The sequence below is a fragment of the Quercus suber genome, unplaced genomic scaffold (genome assembly GCF_002906115.3).
Source record: "Quercus suber isolate HL8 unplaced genomic scaffold, Cork oak 2.0 scaffold_65, whole genome shotgun sequence".
NCBI lineage: Eukaryota > Viridiplantae > Streptophyta > Magnoliopsida > Fagales > Fagaceae > Quercus > Quercus suber.
Genome location: NW_027069530.1, coordinates 46,480 through 63,800, shown reverse-complemented (window position 1 = coordinate 63,800; position 17,321 = coordinate 46,480). Strand labels below are relative to the sequence as shown.

The 17,321-nt window shown below is 32.8% G+C and overlaps 1 protein-coding gene across 1 annotated transcript; it reads left to right on the top strand.

Moving 5' to 3' along the window:
• The first annotated feature begins 5,163 nt into the window (after positions 1-5,163).
• On the top strand, positions 5,164-10,244 carry LOC112012127 (ATP sulfurylase 2). The gene is made up of 5 exons (XM_024044509.2): positions 5,164-6,090; positions 7,073-7,478; positions 7,788-8,048; positions 9,116-9,202; positions 9,781-10,244. Exons 1-5 carry the CDS (start codon positions 5,531-5,533, stop codon positions 9,913-9,915), a joined length of 1,449 nt encoding a protein of 482 aa, XP_023900277.1. The 5' UTR covers positions 5,164-5,530; the 3' UTR covers positions 9,916-10,244.
• The last annotated feature ends 7,077 nt before the right edge of the window (positions 10,245-17,321 follow it).

Here is a 17,321-nt window from a genome sequence, read left to right as displayed (position 1 = left end):
CATGTCTTTCTTCATTCCTTGTGCCCATGAGCATGCTTCCCTGAGCTGTCCAACTCCCAGATGATTGTTTTCTACATTTCCCGAGGATCCCTTCCTTGGTTCTAGTAGCTCCTCGGTATCTTGGTCCAGTCTCTTTTTGTGCTCCTTGGGGGTTCTTCTCACAGAGACTGGGCCAAGCTTCCTCTATTTTTTCTTCCTTCTCTAAGGCTCAAGGCTTACCAATTCATGAGCTTGAGCTTCCTTTTACCCATTTTAAATGGGTCTTGGCTCATGGATTGGGCATTTCTTATCCTTGAGGGCTCATTAGTTTTGAATTTCAATATTTGTAATATTTTGGACCTCAACAGTTATGTACATAAAGTTTGTGCAATTGGCACTTTAAATATAGTTGCAGATACAAATTTTTTTACAAATTGTTTTACAAACTGCTAATATTTGTAATATTTAGTAAATAAAAAAATGATATTAATAGTGGGCCTAAATGAAAACCAATAAGAAGTTGGACACATCAACAATTTGTAAAAATATTGTTAAATAGTTTAGGCCTGTAGCATTACTCGTGGAGAAAAATAATAATTCAAATTTATATTTAATGGTCACAAATGAGAATTAAATATTGATATAAATATGATGCTATATATAATTTCAGCATTTAAGCTCTTTAACACAAAGTAATTACTTAGTTGAACTCACTATTATGTGAGAGAGATAACATGTATTAATTGTGGGATAATACTGTAATTACAAATTATTTTATAATGTTTTTACAGATCAATGATGTAGCAAATTTTTACTGGTTCTCATATGGATTCACTAATAAGAATGATTGCTTAAACAGATAAAAGTTCAATCATAGATAGTGGTTTCATTTAACTACCTTATGATACAAATTTACAATAAGACATTTGTGAGTTGAAGTAAGAGAGAGGAGTTACGGAAGAAATTGGTACAAAAAGAGTTATGACTGTGATTTTGATGCTTTCTCTTGTTGCAGTGCAAGCTGATCACTCTTCTTCTTTCCATTTAGCTGAATCAAACCTTCGTTGTGGTCTAAAGTGTGGTTTAAAATGCTTGTTGAAACTAAAACTAGACCCTACCCAAGATTTGTTTTGCTTCGAACTTTGCATGTTACTATGCAAAAGTTCACCAGCAGATGTTGTTTATAGTTGTACTCAAGATTGTGCACAATCCAAGACCGACAAATTCAAATCTGGTATGAGAATTTCCCACCCATATTCCCTTGTTGCCTCTCTCCCACTTATAATTTAATGGTTTATTACTCTTTAAACCTTAGAGTTTTACATATATTTATTTTAAAACTTAAAACTTTCAAAATGTTTCATTTAAACCTCAAAAATTTTAAAATGTTTCATTTAAAACTTATAATTTAAGATAATTTTATTTCAACCTTACAATTTTGGGTAAGTTTTGTTTAAAACTTAAAGTTTGAAGTAAATTTATTTTGAACTAGCTAATCATGTGATGTTTAAAAGTGTTAACCAAAGAAAAAAAAAAGTGAAATAAAGTTTTAAGTGAAACATTTTTAGAAACTTTGAAGTTTAAACGAAACATTTTAAAAGTTCAAGATTTAAATTAAACATGAACTCTAAGGTTTTAAAAGTAATTTATACTAATTTATTTTCCATTTTCCTCTATGAATAATGGATTTTAAGAAATCATTTGTGGATTCACAAATTTTCTAAGGATTTATTTTTGGTACAAAGTTGATTGCAACATAAAAAAAATCTTATCATCGTGTTGATTTTCATATGACAGATTTGCAAAATGTGGAAAGTTCTGTGGATTCCTGCTATGCGGATTGCTTGAATAAGTCTTAGACATTGATTTTTAGTACCGGTAAATGTTAAGTTCACAACATTTTTGTAGCAAATTTTAGGTGACAAATTGCTATTAACTATTATTAGTAGGTAAAAAAGCAAATTTAGTGGTAGACCTATATTATAACTAGTAACAGCTTATTACTTAGGATTTGTTGTGGACATAATATTTCTCATATTGTACTTCCTCCACTATTTGTTAAATTAAGTTCACAACATTTTTGCAACAAATTTTAGGTGGCAAAGTGCTATTAACTATTATTAATAGGTAGAAAAGCAAATTTAGTGGTAGACCTATATTATAACTAGTAACAGTTTATCACTTAGGATTTGTTGTAGACATAACATTTCTCATATTGTACTTCCTCCACTATTTGTTAAATTAAGTTCAAGCTATGTGCTCCTTAAAAAAAAGTTAAAAGCTATGTACTATGAAGAAAAAGAATAAAACAAATGGTATTCGTAATTAAATGGCATCTCAAGCTCTTTCTATTCTATTTAGTACAAAGTTGCGGTTGTAGCAAAGGGGTTGATACTTGGAAAAAAATTTAGGTGCTCCAAGAGCACGGAGAAATGATATTGCCTCCTCTCACATTTATGGTAGATCTAACATGAATTTAATGAGTTAACATTACCATGAATGTAAAAGAAAAGAGCATCATTCTCTATGCTACAGGAGTACTTAAGAATTATTTTGATACGTGTAGAGGGTTCAAAATGTAACTAAGTACAATGAATTTATAATTGTATTATGAATCACAACCGAAACTCAATGATTTACAATTTAGCTGGAATGGAACATTCAATGGGTCTCTCTCTTGTCTTGGGCACTCGGTTTGTTATTGGCCCCTCTCGCATGCCCACTTTAAGTTTTGGAGATTGGACCACCCTTAGCCAGTGATCCTCCCTTCTTGGTCGATCGAGGTCCTTTACATCCTTGACTCCATTGGGATTTTAGCTTTTCTATCATTCATAATAAATGGGAATGGAAGTGCTCCTCAGTAACACTCAGCATATTCCCACACAGTACAAATGGAGACCAATAAAATAAAAGTGGGAAAGAGCTGAAGCTGAAGTAGGAAGTTATTTAAATGATCTACAGATATTTAGCACCATATATCACTATCATTGTTATTCCTGTAATATGCTAAAGGAAGATTTGGATGAGAATCCAAGAGCATTCCAAGAAATTAACAAATCAAAAGTGATAGTTCACTTACTTAAGTGCTGCAAATACCACACAATTCCTCTTTCTCCATCTCACAACTTTTGATGACAGTCAATAATACTGATTCTTTTGTATTCCATATGGGCCACAACATCCAATAATGAAGCCGCAAGATGCTTTGAATAATTGAAAGTTTCAACCCCATAGACCTTGGGAGGCCCTAGTTTGAATCTATATGGCAATAGAGGCTACATTCTTTACATTGTCAGCTTTCTCTTTTGGACTCAAGGCAGTAAGTGGAGGGGGAGACATAAAAATGTAATCATTAGAAGATTGCCATATAACAAAGATAGTCAGATATAAATAACATAAAAATAGTACAATGGTGGAGCATGAACAATGGCCAATGTTTTAGCAAAAAAGAAAAAGAAAAAGAAGTCAGCTGAGTCAATTGACCTATGGCATCGATGACATGAGCCTTATGCTTAACGCTTAACCTCTGAGATAAAAGTAATGAAGTAATCAATTCGTTTCTAGTGGATCTTATAAATTAACCTTTTTTTTTAAAAGGTTTTTGGATATCAACTATAGAAGGCAACTTGTTTTGTTTTGCTATATGCATTCTGTGCCGAAGTCAATGTGCATTGCGTGGAATTTTACATAGGATTCACGTCAGTCTCATGGGAATTTTATACATTACTTATGAGAAATGCTTATAAATGTCTTTAGGGCAATTGTTAATAATCTATTTAAAAAATTTTTTTATGAAAAAGAAAAAAAAAATTAATATTTTGACAGTTTTTTCTATTTTCTATAAAAGTGGTGTCAAAATTTGCTTAAAATAGATTGTTAACTATCGTCCTAAGGATATCCGTTAGCATGCCATGACCCATTACATATTTATATCTAACAATACAATATTTTTTACAAGATACAATATTTTTCACAAGACATAGTTGTTGTGATTGATGTGTAAATAAGAACAAATAATGTTATTATAAAAAATTATAAATAATGAATTAAAAGAATTGAATTAAAAAAAAAGTATAAATAATGTTACTCCAATTATAGCAAGTCATATTATCAAGGATTATGAAAAATATTGTATCCTCAGTATTGGTCTTATGCAAAATAAATGTACACACAAAAATTAGATTAATAGTATTTATTATTTAACCTTTATTTATTATTTATCATCTTATTTATTAATGTTTAATTTTTTTTAAACTCTTATTTATTTATTTTTTGTGTGTGCGTCTAAAACCTTAATTTTTGAAAGTGCAAATGTACAATTACTTATGCTAATTTATAGTAAATAAGAAAATAAACTTTTTAATAAAAAGTTAATCCAAAAGAGTTATAATAGAAATAAATTTTCGTTTTCTTTACATAATACACTTGTGGTAATAATGTTAAAGAGGTTTCAAATGGATCCCGCCTATATTGAAAGATGGTAAAACTTAATAAAAAATATACTTCAAACCGAAAGTAGCTCAACTCTGTACATAGGGAAAAATTATTATAAAATTCTATTTTAACGTGCACGTTTGTACTATGTGTGCATTTGACAATTGATTATTAGTTAGTTTGTTACTTAAATTATTTATTGTTTGCGGATTCCATATTATTTTTTATCCTTATAAAAATAGGGAAAAAATATTTGAAAATTATATTTTAACTGGTCCACTTTTGCACCATGTGTGCTTGACAACCGATTATAAGTTATTTTGTTGCTTAAATTATCTATTGTTTGAGGATCCAATACAACTTGTTATCCTTATAAAAATAAGGAAAAATCATTGTAAAATTATATTTTAATGGGTGCACTTTTGCACTCTATACGTTTGACAACTAATTATAAGTTAATTTTTTCCTTAAATTATCTACTGTTTGCAAATATTACACTATTTTTTTTTATCTCAACTTTATTTCAAATAATTTAACTTTCAATTTTTTAAAAATAAATTAGCTTTTAACATTTTGTCACGCATATGCAAATAAAATACTAAAAATAAGCCGTTTCCAAGGAGCACCCAAGAGATAATTTTTTTTTTTTTGCATTAAAAAAGAGAGATTAATTTTTTTAATCTTTAAAATTAACAAACTTCTTTATTATATAACAGGGCCTGGGCTCTTCATATAACGACCCATCAGAATGTGCAAAGTGCAGGAGCAAGTGCAACTGTGCAAGGCTCTCTGTTGGTTTCAAGTTTCAACTTTGAGAGTTTGAGTTGCCTTGATTAACCACAAACTACAATCAAAACCTGAAAACAACACACTTTGGTCCCCAACATGTTACAAAGACTAGTAGCCAAGTTCTATCCACAGACTGAAAAGCCAGACTTAAACAACACAAAGAAACGTGTGGATTCTCGCTGCTCTTTCTTATTTGTCAAAAACTAAGAAAAAATGTTCACTAAATTTAGAGCCGCAGGTACAGTTTCCCAAATCACTCGGATCTCTCTTTCTGTCTCTAACTTCTTCACTTCCCTATTCTCAAAGCCAACCCAAAACCCCTACAATCATGTCTCTCACAGTTAAACTACGCATCTCCAACCAACTCAACCTCAATCTTGGCCAAACCAGCATCAACAACAAGACCGAGTTTTACACACCAAGAATTCGAACCAAACCCATTTACCATTCCAACCCATTGATCTCCACCACCTGGCACAACAAACCCATCACCACAATGCATGTTCCATCTTATTCATCTTCGATCAAGAGCTCTCTGATTGACCCAGATGGTGGGGCCCTCGTGGATCTTGTGGTGCCAGAGAGAGAGCGTGCAAAGAAGAAGTTAGAGGCTGAGGCATTGCCTCAGGCGAGGCTTACCAAGATTGATGTTGAGTGGGTCCATGTGATTAGCGAAGGGTGGGCCAGCCCTTTGAGAGGGTTCATGAGAGAGAGTGAGTATTTGCAGACTTTGCATTTCAATTGCTTGAGAACGGAAAGTGGTTCTTTGGTCAACATGTCGCTTCCAATTGTTTTGGCTATTGATGATGACACCAAAACTCGAATTGGGTCGTCTCCAAATGTGGGGTTGGTTGGTCCTAATGGAGATTTGGTCGGTATTCTTCGGAGGTTAGTCGTTTTCGAATTTCGATTCGGAGAATATATTATATGCATATTTGAATAGTTTAATTGTTGTTTCTGTCTTTGATTCCGGTATTAACTGAAGGAATAGTCTTTGTTATTTGTTAAAATACATGTGAATTAAGGAGAGAGCATGTTTGTGACGTTGTACATGTTTGTTTGGGATTTCAAGAGAAGATTGTTAGGTGCTGCAATAGAAAATGAGGAGAATTTTGACAATGTAAGTCAAAGGGGGTCTTTTATTTTTTATTATAAAATTTGAATTGTTTGTTTTGTTGTTGTTGTTGTTGTTTTAATTTTGTTTAATGTTTCTGTCTAGGGACAGATATACGTATGAGAGATGTTAATATGTTATTGTCTAGCTGAAGTTTCATAAGGACGTATAGTTAGACTTGGCTGAAGTTTGATGCATTTGAGTTGGCTGAGCTTAGTGGATTTATAACTACATTTAAATATTGAATGAGAGTATACGGAGAAAACCCCAAAATTTATATGATGCTGTAGAGTATTTTTCATGTTTTAAAATGAACCTTTGTTCTTTCATAATTGTGTGCGTGATCTTGGTCATGAGTGTTAGAATAATGGTTAAGTGATTAAATTCATCATTTCTAATAGCTTAAATTTTGGTATAACTAGTAATTTATCAATGAGAATGAAGACGCCGATGGGTTGGGTCATGACACTTACTGTGTTTGGCTGGGGTTTCCAGGACAAAAGAAAGAATTAAACATGTTATCAATTTCCCAGCTCTCTCCCTCTCTCTCTATCCCCATGATTCTTGCTCATGTGAATAAGGATCATATTGGGTTTGACTGGCCAAATCTTGGGTTTTAGTTGGTACTTTTGAATTTTTCTTTGTAATTTAGTATTGTTGCTTTGTACTTGAGTACATAACTGGAGCTATAAATGAGTACATAGCTCAGTTTATTGACTGCCATCCTAAGCTTTTCTAATAACAATTCTTTTGCAGTATTGAAATATACAAGCATAACAAAGAAGAAAGAATAGCTAGAACTTGGGGTACAACTACTCCAGGATTGCCATATGTCGAGGAGGTTATTACTCCAGCTGGAAATTGGTTGGTTGGTGGAGATTTGGAAGTGTTGAATCCTATCAAATATAATGATGGGCTTGATCACTACAGGCTCTCGCCTCAACAACTCCGGAAGGAATTTGATAGGCGTCAGGCTGATGCAGTTTTTGCTTTCCAATTAAGGAACCCTGTGCATAATGGGCATGCTTTGTTAATGAATGACACACGCAAGCGACTTTTGGAAATGGGATACAAGAATCCGATTCTATTACTGCATCCTTTGGGAGGTTTCACAAAGGCAGATGATGTGCCCTTGGATGTTCGGATGGAGCAACATAGCAAGGTTATCGAATACTATCAAGTTTGGCAGTTACACTGCTATTAAAATGATACCATTCTGCTTGTTTCCATAACTCTGTAATAAGTCTAATTGCTGTTGCATGGGCCATAGCTTTTCAGTAAATAAACTCATTAGAACTAAATGAAATCATTTAATAATTTCAGAAAATGCTCCCCCTTTAGTGATGAAAATTGAAAAGTGATCATTGCATATCCAAATTTTGTGTCCAAGTACTCCATAAATGAAATTTAATCAATTCATTTCTAAGTCTCCAAAATGTACAATTTTGCTCACAGTTTTGTTTCTTCTCAGGTCCTAGAAGATGGAATTCTTGACCCTGAGACTACTATTGTAGCCATATTTCCATCACCTATGCATTATGCTGGTCCAACTGAAGTGCAGTGGCATGCCAAAGCAAGGATAAATGCAGGTGCCAATTTTTACATTGTTGGTCGTGACCCTGCAGGTATGGGTCACCCAACTGAGAAGAGGGATTTATATGACCCTGATCATGGGAAAAAAGTCTTAAGCATGGCTCCTGGCCTGGAGAAGCTAAATATTTTGCCATTCAGGGTAAGTCACGTTATGCTTTGCTTTTACGCTGTACTGTTGAAGCTCTATTACTTATTTCTATCTCTTCACCTTTTGCATTATCTTTATTATCCTTTATTTGCAATTCTATGCCTTCGTTACATCAAAACTCTGCTTTCTGTTCAGGGTTGATTGTGATATAAAGTAATCCTGATAGTCTTAATTAATTTTTTACCTTGGTCCCTAGGCAGTTTTTTCTTATTAGTTATCAAAGTCTAATGAGTATTTTTTCTTGATTTCCTTGAGTGATGAGAATGAATGTGGTGTACTGTTAACAACTGCATATTGTGCTGTTATCTTTAATAAATATCTCTTCAAACTAAATTGGGAACTTATGGAAATGGTCCATCTTTTTATATACCCCAAAAAGTTGGAGAGCATGGGACTTCCTACCAGCAAGCTCAAAGGAGTTCCTAAAGATGTTTTTGTGTGGCTTTCAATCTCTACCACTTCCATTCCTTCTTTGGGTATTCTCTTTAATTGAATGTTTTTACTTATCAAAAGATACTTGAAAGATACAAATGCAGTACATACCATCATGGGTTTGGAAATATCTGAAGCTGAATATTGGCACCAACTTATTTGGATTTTTGCTGAATTTTTTCCCTCCCACTGGAAGTTGGTTAAAGTATGGTTGTACCTAGAAAATATGAGGTTTTAAAAAGCTGTATAAATACAAATAAACTTCAAAACTAAACAAAAAAGCTGATGGCAAATAGACTCTGCTGTTGCTGATTGGTATGGTCAAAATGGGGTTTAGAGTACTTAACCTTCTGAGACCCACACATTATGATTCACTCCATCACAACACAGAGCATGCAGATTACTTCCAGACAATTACACTTTGCTGATGAGAGAGCCCTGCATATTCTTCTATCAATTTGATATGTCTGATTATGTCATAACTCTGCATAAATTACTCAAGTACTTGTAGCTCTACATTACCATAGGTGTAATTGCCTTTTGTGGGTCTGTTATGTTATTATGGGAGGTGAATGAGCTCTGTTGTTTTCTCCCTCATAAAGTACTTTCTTCCTTATAAACTGCAGGTGGCAGCCTATGACACTGTGGAAAAGAAGATGGCATTTTTTGAACCTTCACGTGCTAAAGATTTCCTCTTCATCTCCGGAACCAAGGTAGGAGCTATATCTCATTTTCTGGTTCCCAGTGAAACACCTCAAGCTCCATCGATCTGGAAGGATATTTTAGAATAGCGGTGTGATTTAAATAGTTAAACCTTAACTTCTTAGTAAAACTTAGATGTTCTGTGTACTTACCTGGGTAAATTATATTGGGCTGTCAATCAGAAACTGAGCTACCTGCATCTTTAGCATAATAAATCTACAATTTGGCACATTTTGTGGTTGGGGTGACAATGTTAATGCTTTGGCATAACAAGGATATAGATTTCAGAGACTTATGGTAACTGGTGATTTATCTGATTATTCTAACAAAACTCTTCTGTGGTTATCATCTATTATGAAAAATCTATTTGAAAAAATACAGTCTATGTCATCATAAGTGCGTCTTTGACATAGGAAGGAAAATTTAGAAGACAAAACCTTAAAATGTTTTTTGTCCTAGGTTCTCTTCAAATTTTCCTCGTAGCTTTTCTAGGATATTTTCGTGAAGATTGTGTAAGATATGCTTTTATGGCTATTGGGAAACTCATGTTGTATTTATCTTATTTCGTGGATTTATTGTGTTGTTTCAGATGCGAACTTATGCAAGGACCGGCGAGAACCCCCCTGATGGTTTTATGTGCCCTGCGGGATGGAATGTCCTCGTCAAATATTATGAGAGCTTGCAAGCTGAAGAGGCGTTGCAGCAGCAAGCCGTGTTGAGTTGACTAGTTAAGATTTATACCAGAGTTTTGGGCAAGTTAATTTCTTTTCCTATTGTTCTTTCTTTATCTTTTGGGGATAAACGGCAAGTTGCGGGAGGATGTAATGGTAGAGACTATGGAGCACTATTTCGCATTAGCACCCATAAGATGCCCGATTGAGAATGATCTGTGCTAAGTGTGCTTGTAAACTCCTCTTTGACTATTGGTGTTGGGCTTCATTTTCTAAGTAGGGCATGGTTGACATGCATGTAATATATTTAATTCCTTTAGGTTGTGTTTGGATGGCAACATTTGGATTTGAATTTGAAATCTTTTGGTTTTAAAATTCTTTATTTGGATCTTTTTAAACAATGAAGGATTTGAAATTCATCATTTGAAATTTCATTGTTTGGATATCTAAATTTGGATTTGAATTTGGATTTAGATTTAATATCAATAAAATATATTTTTTAATTATTATTTTCTTAATCTTTTTGCATTTTAATTTTAAAATACATAAGGTAATATTGATAGTACAATTGACAAGATGATGACTATTAACAACTAAAATGTTTTATATCAACTAGAAAGGACACCTAAATGAATGGTTTTTTTTTTTTTTTTTCACAAAATTCAAAATATCAAACTAAAAACTTATTCTAAAGTTATTAACAACTAAAAATTTATATATCAAGAGAGATAGATTAAAAACCCAAAATATGTGTCTTTTACACAACTTCCAAGAGAACAAATTAATGGAGATTAAGTAAAAATCGTATCCAATCTTTTTTATCATCAACATGTGAAAGACTTTTAAAAAACTTAAAATCCTCTGTACCTCCATACATTAACTTCTCAACTATTTTGAATATTTCAAGCTGTGTGAGTCTAGACACTTTTGTAACCACAACATGTATCTTTTCACTAGAAGGTTATGGTTGCTCTTGATTTTTCTTTGTTGTGAAGTAGTCTTTGAACCAATATCTGCAACAACTCCAAAGAGTTGATCTTTCCTATTCTTTTCTTTGGTGAGGCTTAGAAGCAGAATTTGTTGATACAGAATGTTGACGTGATTGTTGTGCAATGGGAGAATTCACCTCATTTTCTCATTCCTCAGCCATAACTTTAATTGCTTTGTTCATATGTTCTACACCAATGCCAATTGTTCTATCCCTCTCACACAAGATCTCAATGTCCTCCTAATTGTCAATATCTTTGTTTTCATAAGCACCCGCTTTTGCATTTTTCTAAATAAGTTAAAAAAAAATTAGCAGATAATTTTGCATAGTCTAAGCAAATCAGTGTAGTGAATGCATCAGTATAAATGTCCCCATGGGCTTATAGTTTCACTGAAGTGCATTGGTAATTTTTGAATAAAAAAAAAGTACACCAAGGTTATGGGGAGGAACAGAACACTTGAGCCTCCATTTTGCATTTTCTACATTTTCACTGAATTTAATAGTAATAAAAAAACCCATAACCCAAAAAATTATTAAGAAAACAAAGAAACAGGAATATGACAGAGGTATTAGTCAAATGTATCTAATTTTAACACCAAGAAATCATGTCAAGATGAAACAGTTAGATAACTCTTGTAAGGTTCTAGTACTGTGGATTTGAAAATTTTGTATTAAGGATTCTGAACTTTGAACTTAATCCCAACACTTTCTCAAAAAAAGAAAAAAAAAACTTAATCCCAACAAATTCAAGCACGTAAGCATATATGATTCATGTTTGACTGCAATCCTATACATAAGCCATGCTCATAAATAGCTTAATAGCAGGTGTGAAGACTATATTGGGACATTCTACAATGAAAGCACTTCAAGACTTTATTGTTATATTGATTTTCCATTAGAACGCATACCATTCAGATCTATTGGGATAATGGGATGCTTTTCTTACAATCGTGAAACTGTTTTTGCATAATACTACCTCAAGTAAAACAAGCTATAAGACCCACCTTTACAAAACCAAATAAACAATGCCTAAAATTATATAGTAATTAAATACCACCCTTAAAAAAAAAATTTTTTTTTTTTTTTTTTTTTTTTTTTTTTGGCCAAGAAGCCAGTTTGGCAAAACCTTTGGAGCACCACACTTGAGAGAATTGTTGTCCACCAATACATTTACTATCCATTTACAAAATGGCACACTAATTGTGTAATTGATCAACCATATAACATAACATTCCATTAAATTTTATTCTTTCTAATTTTTTAGAATACAACAGAAAACATGCTAAATCTTTGTTAAAATGTGTGATGAAAGAGCAAGTAATCTCATTTCATGTATTTTTTTGGGGTTTTGGGTTTGGAAGAGAAGGGTCTTGGGTGGTTGATTTGAAGGGCCAAGTTGGTGAAATCATTGGGTTTAGAGAGGGGCACCACCCAACCATGCACAATCTAAATCCTCTTTTTGAAACTGTTAAGAGTGTGAGGAAGAAGAAGTAGGAGAAGCAAAGCCTTTTCATTTCATGTATGAATATGATAGATTGTCATGGAACTTCCAGTGGAACATAAGAAGGAATGACTTCACTTCCTATGGGATTTCAAATCCTCCATCTATATTCTATATGTTATCTATGGGCATAGTTATGACTTCACTTCTCAGAGCCTGGAAAACTGGAAGGGCAAAGTACCAAGCAATGTGCTACACACCTTCACCAAATTCATTTTTGTTTACCTTCTTCAAGGCAAAAGATGAAGTTATTATACAGAATGACACTAGATATTGCTCCCCTACTTAAGTACGTTCATTTTTGTTTACCTTCTTCAATTACTTATTAGTTATTACTTCACAACTCATAGATAGTTCATAGAAGCATTTCATCAAACATATAATTTGCATTACAAAACCACAAAAAGAAAATAGAAATAGAAAATAAAGACAAACCCAAAACAAGTCATTGAAAATACTATGAAACAAAACGCACAAACAAATGACCAAAACCCCAACAAAACCCACAAACAATCAAATGAAACCCAAGCAAACCCACCAAAAAAATATCAAATGAAACCCACATCCCAGAGCCTACATGGATTCAGATTTAGTAGAAATAGAGAAATAGAGAGGTGAACAAAGAAGAGAAAAGTTAGAGTGATGAACCTGTGTTGCCGTGAGAAATAGAGAAAGAAGAGCTTGTGGGGCTGAGGAAGAGAGAGACGGAGAAACGTGAGAATAATGAAGAGCGTGTAGTGTGGATTTAAAATTCCATGGTTTGTGAGTGGATTTGAAATCAACAGATTTGGACCCTTGAAATTCATGATGGATTTGGGCCAAATTCAAATTCTTCTCATTTTAAGTTATCCAAACAAAGAAACTTTTATTGCTCGATGTAGTGTTGCTAGAAAAGTGAGATTCTCTAATCAAATTGACTGCCTATTGATATTCTTCCAGACTTCACAAAAGTGAGAGTTTTGTGTATTAAGTATGAAATAGTGGAGAGATGAGGTTCAAACCCCATAAACCAGGCAGCATAGAGGGTGACACTACCACTAGGCTATAAAGCTGAACTTTGAGTAGGCATTGGTTCTGCAATGAAACTCCATTGCTGGCACATGAAGCTAAGAGCAATCGCACCAATTCGTGTAAAATAATCCGTCTATATTAGGATAGAAACTTACTTTTTCTATTTTACACAACTACTTTTCCAAAACACCTACGTTAGTTTATCTATTTTAGAAGAGATTTCAATAAAATATTCATTTTTCATTCATTTTTTTAAATTTTCTCTAATGATCATACTTTTTGAATTTAAACTTATTTTTCAAGCAACCACCAAAATTGATGGCTCAAGTAGCGGAGCCATTGGTGCTGGAGGTCCGATGATCGGACCACTGGAATAGTTGCTTTGATGACCACTGCCAGAGTGGTGTCTTCGGTGATTGGACTACTAGCACTAGTGGTTGAATTGATAGTTTCGATTATCGGACCACTGGCATTGATTGCCTCTAGTAACCGAAATGGCGATTCAAGAGACCAGATTGCAATGTGGTAAATTCAAAAAACTAAAACAATTTGTTTTTTTGGTAAATAAACATAAACATTAGGGTATTTGTAAAAAAGGAAGCTTCCTAGAATTTTCCTACCCCACGTGATTGGCTAGCTTTTCAAACTCTTTCTTTTATTTCTTTTGTACTTGGCTTGGAATACCACAATGAGTTTGATAAACAACGGCTCTCCTTTTCTCAAAAAATAGGTTCATTCGGATGCAATCCCAGGACTCTTCTTTCCTATTCCACTACCATTCTCTTCTTCCTTTCCAAACCCTAGTCTATCTCTATATCCTCCTCCACAGCCATATCCACTCCATTACATCGCCGCCAACAATCAGTCAGCCCCAGTTGCAGCGACCCACCACTGCCACCTCCGATCTTGATGTAGTGCTGCATGGTCCCCACTTGACTTCATCTTGATTTTGGTTAATTTTGGAGTTTGATTTCATCTGATTCTTGTTGGTTCTATGATGGGTTATTACTAATTTTAGTTATTGAGTTTTGTATTTGGGTCGTACCACCTTGATCTGTGGTTGAGGCTAAGCAGGTGTGGTTTTGTGATTTTGTTGTTGGAAGAAGATAGAGATCGGTGGTTAAGGCTGGGAGATGGGTGATTTTGTGGTTTTGTTATGAGAAGAAGACAGAGGAGAAGAGCAAGATGAAGGGGGAGGGAGAAAAAATAAAAGAATAAAAAAATCATTTGCACATGAACAGTAATTTGTATATATGCACGGTTACTATAGCAGTTTTGTATATTTCCACATTTTTGCAAGCACTGATATGGGTTTTTTTTTTTTTTTTAGCTTGAATAACACAACTAGGAAAATATAAGTCTGTTACAATACATATCAGATATGTCAAAAGCCAAAAGGCTAGCCACACGAACCCTTTTACATTAGGAAAAATGGAATTTTATTTGAACCAAATATTAACCTCATTTTAGCACTAAGAAAATAAATTTTCATTTTCCCATGTATAATTTTTACATGAACAATTGAACACTATAATGTAGAGACATATGGTGCCTGTTTGGTACATTTTATAAGCTTTAGAGTCCAGACATATGGTGCGTGTTTGACACATATTATAATCTAGCTTTTTTTTTTTCTTTTTTTTTTTTTTATAACTTTGGAAAAGGTTAACAGATGTCTTATGAATATTAATTTTAGAAACTAATTTATAAAACTTTGGTGGGAAAGGAAAAAAAGTAATTAATTTTTTGACAACTTTTTATATTTTCCATGAAAGTTATATAAAAAATTTTCTAAAAATTAAAATGGTTAATTAACAAATATGTTAGTGCAAATATAATGGTAATAGAAATAACACAAAGAGAAACTGAAAATACTTCTGAATATTATTAACGTAAAGAGAAATTACACAACACTATTTGGATTGAGGCACGGCACTCGCTATCTTTAAGGCTTTATTTTCCATAGTAAAAATGGAGTATAAATTCGGGCCATTCACCTCCCCCTTGCGCACATATCTAGCCCAATATCTGAGTCAATACATTTTAGCCCATTAATCACCACAATTAAAAAGAATAAAATAGTCTCTCTCCTTTTCAACGTGGGATTAAACATTTTCACTAACTCCTCATCTCCCACATTCACTCTCACATCTTAACATTTATGTTATTACATTTATTTATTTTAATCATTTAATATTAAAATGCTCTAACAAAATATTTCATGAAAGTTATATCAAAACTTTTCTAAAAATTAAAATGGTCAATTTACAAATATTCTAAAGGCACTAATTAACTGAGCACTTTAACTTTTATGTACAACTTTTTAAAATCTCTTTTTTTTTTTCTTTTTTAAAAATATAATTATACTTTAACACACTTTTAACAAAAAAAAAATTCAAGAAAAAACTAAATAAACTATTTCTAATAGGATAAGTGGGATTTTATAAAAACTAATATATATATATATATATTTTTCTGGTTCTGCGATTGCCGGTTTTAAGTTTTAAAAACTCTCTTGTACATGGGGCTGAGATTGTCCTTGTTCACTTGTTTGGACCTGCCGTCTCTTTTTTTTTTTTTTTTTTTGGTGGAACTTTTTCCTTAATCTGTTCCAACTTCTAAGTCTAATCTAACCAGTGGCCTTGTGAGCAATGATTTTGAGGGAAAGTCAATTACAATATTTAAATTTTTTTCAAAAGATAAAATGCAAAATTCTTTTAGAAGCCAATATTGACGATGTAGCATTGCCAACTCTTACTCTTAATATCCCAATTTTTTAAAATCCTCAAACAAAGTTTTGAAAACTTCATTAGTGTGATTTTTAGTTGCATCCAAAAGTATGAGTTTATCATATTGGTGAGTTGGTCAATGTGATAAAATCAACATATTAATTCCAATTATCCAAAATTTGGAGATCCGAAGTCCTCTTCTTTTTTTTATTCTTCTTCGAAAAGGTTTGAATATCATATTGTAAACTTTTACTTTCTTGGTTCATGTTATTTCCTTCTTGACTTAAATATTTATGGTAATAAAGTGCAATTGTTTTGTCTATCATAATTTTTTTTTTTTTTTAATAAACCATGTCACTTGAAATTTTTTTGGTTCATGCTTTCGCCCCCCGAGGTTCTAAATCCTGGTTCCGTCCCTGGTCACAGACACTGTGTAGAACAGATGACTGACTGGAAGAGGGGTGAAAAGAAAGATAAAAATGGACAATTGGACATTAGCTACCTCCTCTCTCTCTCTCTCTCTCTTCTTTTGGGTTATGAGTCATGACATTCACCATATGGTGCATAACACGGTAAATGGGCCTAAGAATACTGTTACAGCCCTGGCCTATTAACTCTCCCACGGTCTCAAATGGGCTTCTGTTAGACCTAATCTTTCGTGCAAATTCACGAACCCCTTTTTTTTTTTTTGGTAAACTGGAGCTTGAATAACACAACTAGGAAAATATAAGTCTGTTACAATACATATCAGATATGTCAAAAGCCAAAAGGCTAGCCACACGAACCCTTTTACATTAGGAAAAATGGAATTTTATTTGAACCAAATATTAACCTCATTTTAGCACTAAGAAAATAAATTTTCATTTTCCCATGTATAATTTTTACATGAACAATTGAACACTATAATGTAGAGACATATGGTGCCTGTTTGGTACATTTTATAAGCTTTAGAGTCCAGACATATGGTGCGTGTTTGACACATATTATAATCTAGCTTTTTTTTTTCTTTTTTTTTTTTTTATAACTTTGGAAAAGGTTAACAGATGTCTTATGAATATTAATTTTAGAAACTAATTTATAAAACTTTGGTGGGAAAGGAAAAAAAGTAATTAATTTTTTGACAACTTTTTATATTTTCCATGAAAGTTATATAAAAAATTTTCTAAAAATTAAAATGGTTAATTAACAAATATGTTAGTGCAAATATAATGGTAATAGAAATACACACAT

What these genes read in the sequence shown, in the direction of transcription:
- LOC112012127 (XM_024044509.2), top strand. Translation starts at nt 5,531, where the DNA reads ATGTCTCTCACAGTTAAACTACGCATCTCCAACCAACTCAACCTCAAT. An exon ending in TTGGTCGGTATTCTTCGGAG is followed by an intron (nt 6,091 to 7,072) that starts GTTAGTCGTTTT and finishes ATTCTTTTGCAG; the next exon opens with TATTGAAATATACAAGCATA. An exon ending in TAAATATTTTGCCATTCAGG is followed by an intron (nt 8,049 to 9,115) that starts GTAAGTCACGTT and finishes TATAAACTGCAG; the next exon opens with GTGGCAGCCTATGACACTGT.